Genomic DNA, 2,962 nt, shown 5'->3' with positions numbered 1-2,962 from the left:
CCTTTTCTTCGCACCCCCAAGTTAGGGTTAGGTTTCCCAAGGTTGCATCAGCGTCACTATTTTTCTTTGTCAACAAGAAATCAGGGGACTTATGCCCATGCCAAGATTATAGGAAGCTCAATGATGCTACCATCAAGAACACCTATCTGTCACAGAATTTCATGGCATCTATCTTATCTCGAGTTCTAGATGATCTATATCTTATCCAATTAGATATCTACCTAGATAAGGATAGCATAATGCATGGTGACATTTTACTAGTCAGGTGTTCAGCTTATCAGAAGCATGGCAAATGGGCTATCATACGATCACACAAGATTTCCCCATTTGTACAAGAAACACACACAGTCATTCAGGTGATCATCACTAAGAAGACTGCTGACTGAACACAAGAACAGGGCGATGGTTTATGTGCTAGGTATTCCTAGATAGCCAATAGCATATTGCAAGCATCAGTCAGCCTAGGTGTTAGGTGTACTACCAGTAGCATCAGGGATCTGGTCCCTCATGTATAAATACCAGAACAATGCAGCATAGAGAGGCAGTCTGTTCTTAGCAAACACCCCTTGTCTACTTCACTCTGCTCTTTCTCTGAGTTAACAACTCCCAAGACAATCTACAAAGATTACCTCTTGTCAACTTCCAAACACTACAAGTGAGTGACTGGGGTTATAGTTAGGGTTAGGATCAAGGGCAATACCTTGACACTATCCCATCCCACGTGTAGAAGATCTGTTAGACTGTGTTGCCTCTGCCAAACCAACCATCTTCACCAAACTTGACCTATGTGCAGGGTATAACAATGTATGTATTAAAGAAGGTGATGAATGGAAGGGAGCATTCATCACACCATGCGGATTATTCAAACCAACAGTCATGTTCTTTGGAATGACAAATTCCCTGACCATCTTCCAAGCTATGATAGATGGAATTTTTGCAGATCTGCTTCTAGAAGGATGGTTAGTAATCTACATTGATAACATTCTCATCTATTCTACCAACTCTATGGTGATAGGCCCATGTAGCGCATGGGTGTGCCTCAAGTCATACTCAACATTCGAAGCGCTTGAAGCTTCCGCCTTTGGGGATGACTGCGATACCTCGACACAAAAATGCCTTCGAGCAAAGCCCACCCTTTGACATCTTCGAAGTTTTGCGATCTCACAATAATCTGATTGGGATCTTTTGGTGGCAGCTTTATTCTGGGGGCTCGACTTTGAAGACAAAACCCCATCATCCAGAGATTGAGACATATGATACAGGGCTGTAGGGTAAACCTTTAAGTTGATGTGCTTGGGTTGCGATGCTAAGACTTGCAACAGTCGGGCCTCGGAGACTAGCAGGAATAGCGCATTGGACAGGAATCAGAAACTGATGGAGACGTCAGGTGGGAGTAGGAAGGATATCGGGATCATTTGGCATGGTCAGGGCAGTGGAGGCAGTGACTCAGGAGATTCAGCAGGATGAAGGATATTTAAGAGTGGTTTTGCATGGTTGTAACGCAGTACTTGGCCCCTAGTAGCGAGACTCACACAGAATCACATCTCCCACTCAGCAGAGCTCAGTCCGGCTTCAAACCCTTTTGAAGTGTTGCATCTCCCTACAAACTACAACTACGATCCTCCAAACTACAACTGTGACCTTTGAACTACACCTACAACCTTTGAACTTTGTCCCCTACCAGTACACCCCCTTTGAGGAACACCTGCACGTACAACTAAGTACTTCAAAGTTCTGTTCTTGTGCTTGACCTTCAAATGAGACCCGTGCATCTGCGCTCAAATCGTACTTCGCATTCAGGTCATTGAGCTAGTTCCCCTCTTACCTTCCCTCTGCTTCTACAAGAAGTCAGAGTGTTTGGACGGTCCAAAACAGTATTGTGACACCGTCCCAAGAAAATCTAGTGAAGTCGTCGCCGTTTGAGCAAGCTATCACAACTACAAGCCCTCACCAACATCAGCTTCCCCGAGAAACAGAAACTCACCCTTTACTTTGCACCCCCAAGTTAGGGTTAGGTTTCCCGAGGTCGCATCAACGGAACACCAACAACACACTCAAGTAGTTATCCAATGTTTGAAGGAATCAGACCTCTTTCTCAAACCAGAGAAATTTTTCTTTGATGTATGAGAAGTTGAATTTTTGGGATTCATTCTCCAACCAGGATATATTGGAATGGCAGAAGACAAGGTAGCAGCAGTACTCAATTGGCCAAAGATTGACAGTGTCAAGGCGTTACAATGGTTCCTGGGCTTTGCTAACTTCTACCAAAGGTTCATTCCAGGATATTCCAAAATTGCACACCTGCTATTTGATCTTCTAGTAAAAGGTGTCAAATGGAGCTGTACAGATGATCATGATAGAGCCATCAATCAACTCAAAGAATGTTTCAAGACACAGCCACTCCTAGTTCAACCAGATGTTACCAAACCTTTCCAAATAGAATCCAACGCTTCTCTGAAAGGCTCTGGTGGTATTCTATCACAGAAACAACCTGATGGATGATGGCATCCTTGTGCATTCCTATCCCAGTCCTTCTCTCCCATAGAACAGCAGTATGAAATCTATGATTGAGAACTCTTGGCTATCATCAGATGTTTCAAAGCCTGGCAATACTACATTGAGGGATGCACTGAACCAGTGGAGGTATTAACAGATCATATGAATCTTACCTATTTCAAAGATCCCCAGAAATTAAATCCTCAACAAGCACGATGGGCCCTGTATCTGTCCATGTTTAATTACCAACTTTGCCACATCCCTGGTACCCATTTAGGTAAAGCAGATGCTCTTTCACATGTAGATCAAGATGTGTTAAGGGACCTGACAACTGAGGATCAGGAGTTCTGCTAAAGACTACTACTGACAAAAGGTGCTGCTATGCATAAGGCTGACGTGCTATACTAGAACTAGACTTAGAGACTGAGCCACTGCAACTGGCAGTGGTTTGAGAATATTATACTGA

General features: G+C 43.7%; 1 protein-coding gene across 1 annotated transcript; it reads left to right on the top strand.

Annotated features, from left to right (window-relative positions):
* Positions 1 to 876: 876 nt before the first annotated feature.
* On the top strand, positions 877 to 1,270 carry FIBRA_09236 (uncharacterized protein; the record flags this gene model as incomplete). Its single annotated transcript, XM_012321555.1, has 2 exons — positions 877 to 1,008; positions 1,064 to 1,270. 2 exons carry the CDS (start codon positions 877 to 879, stop codon positions 1,268 to 1,270), a joined length of 339 nt encoding a protein of 112 aa, XP_012176945.1.
* Between the last annotated feature and the right edge of the window lie 1,692 nt (positions 1,271 to 2,962).

The sequence above is a fragment of the Fibroporia radiculosa genome, assembly GCF_000313525.1.
Source record: "Fibroporia radiculosa TFFH 294 genomic supercontigs, scaffold18038, whole genome shotgun sequence".
NCBI lineage: Eukaryota > Fungi > Basidiomycota > Agaricomycetes > Polyporales > Fibroporiaceae > Fibroporia > Fibroporia radiculosa.
This window is presented reverse-complemented; position numbering and strand designations above follow the sequence as displayed.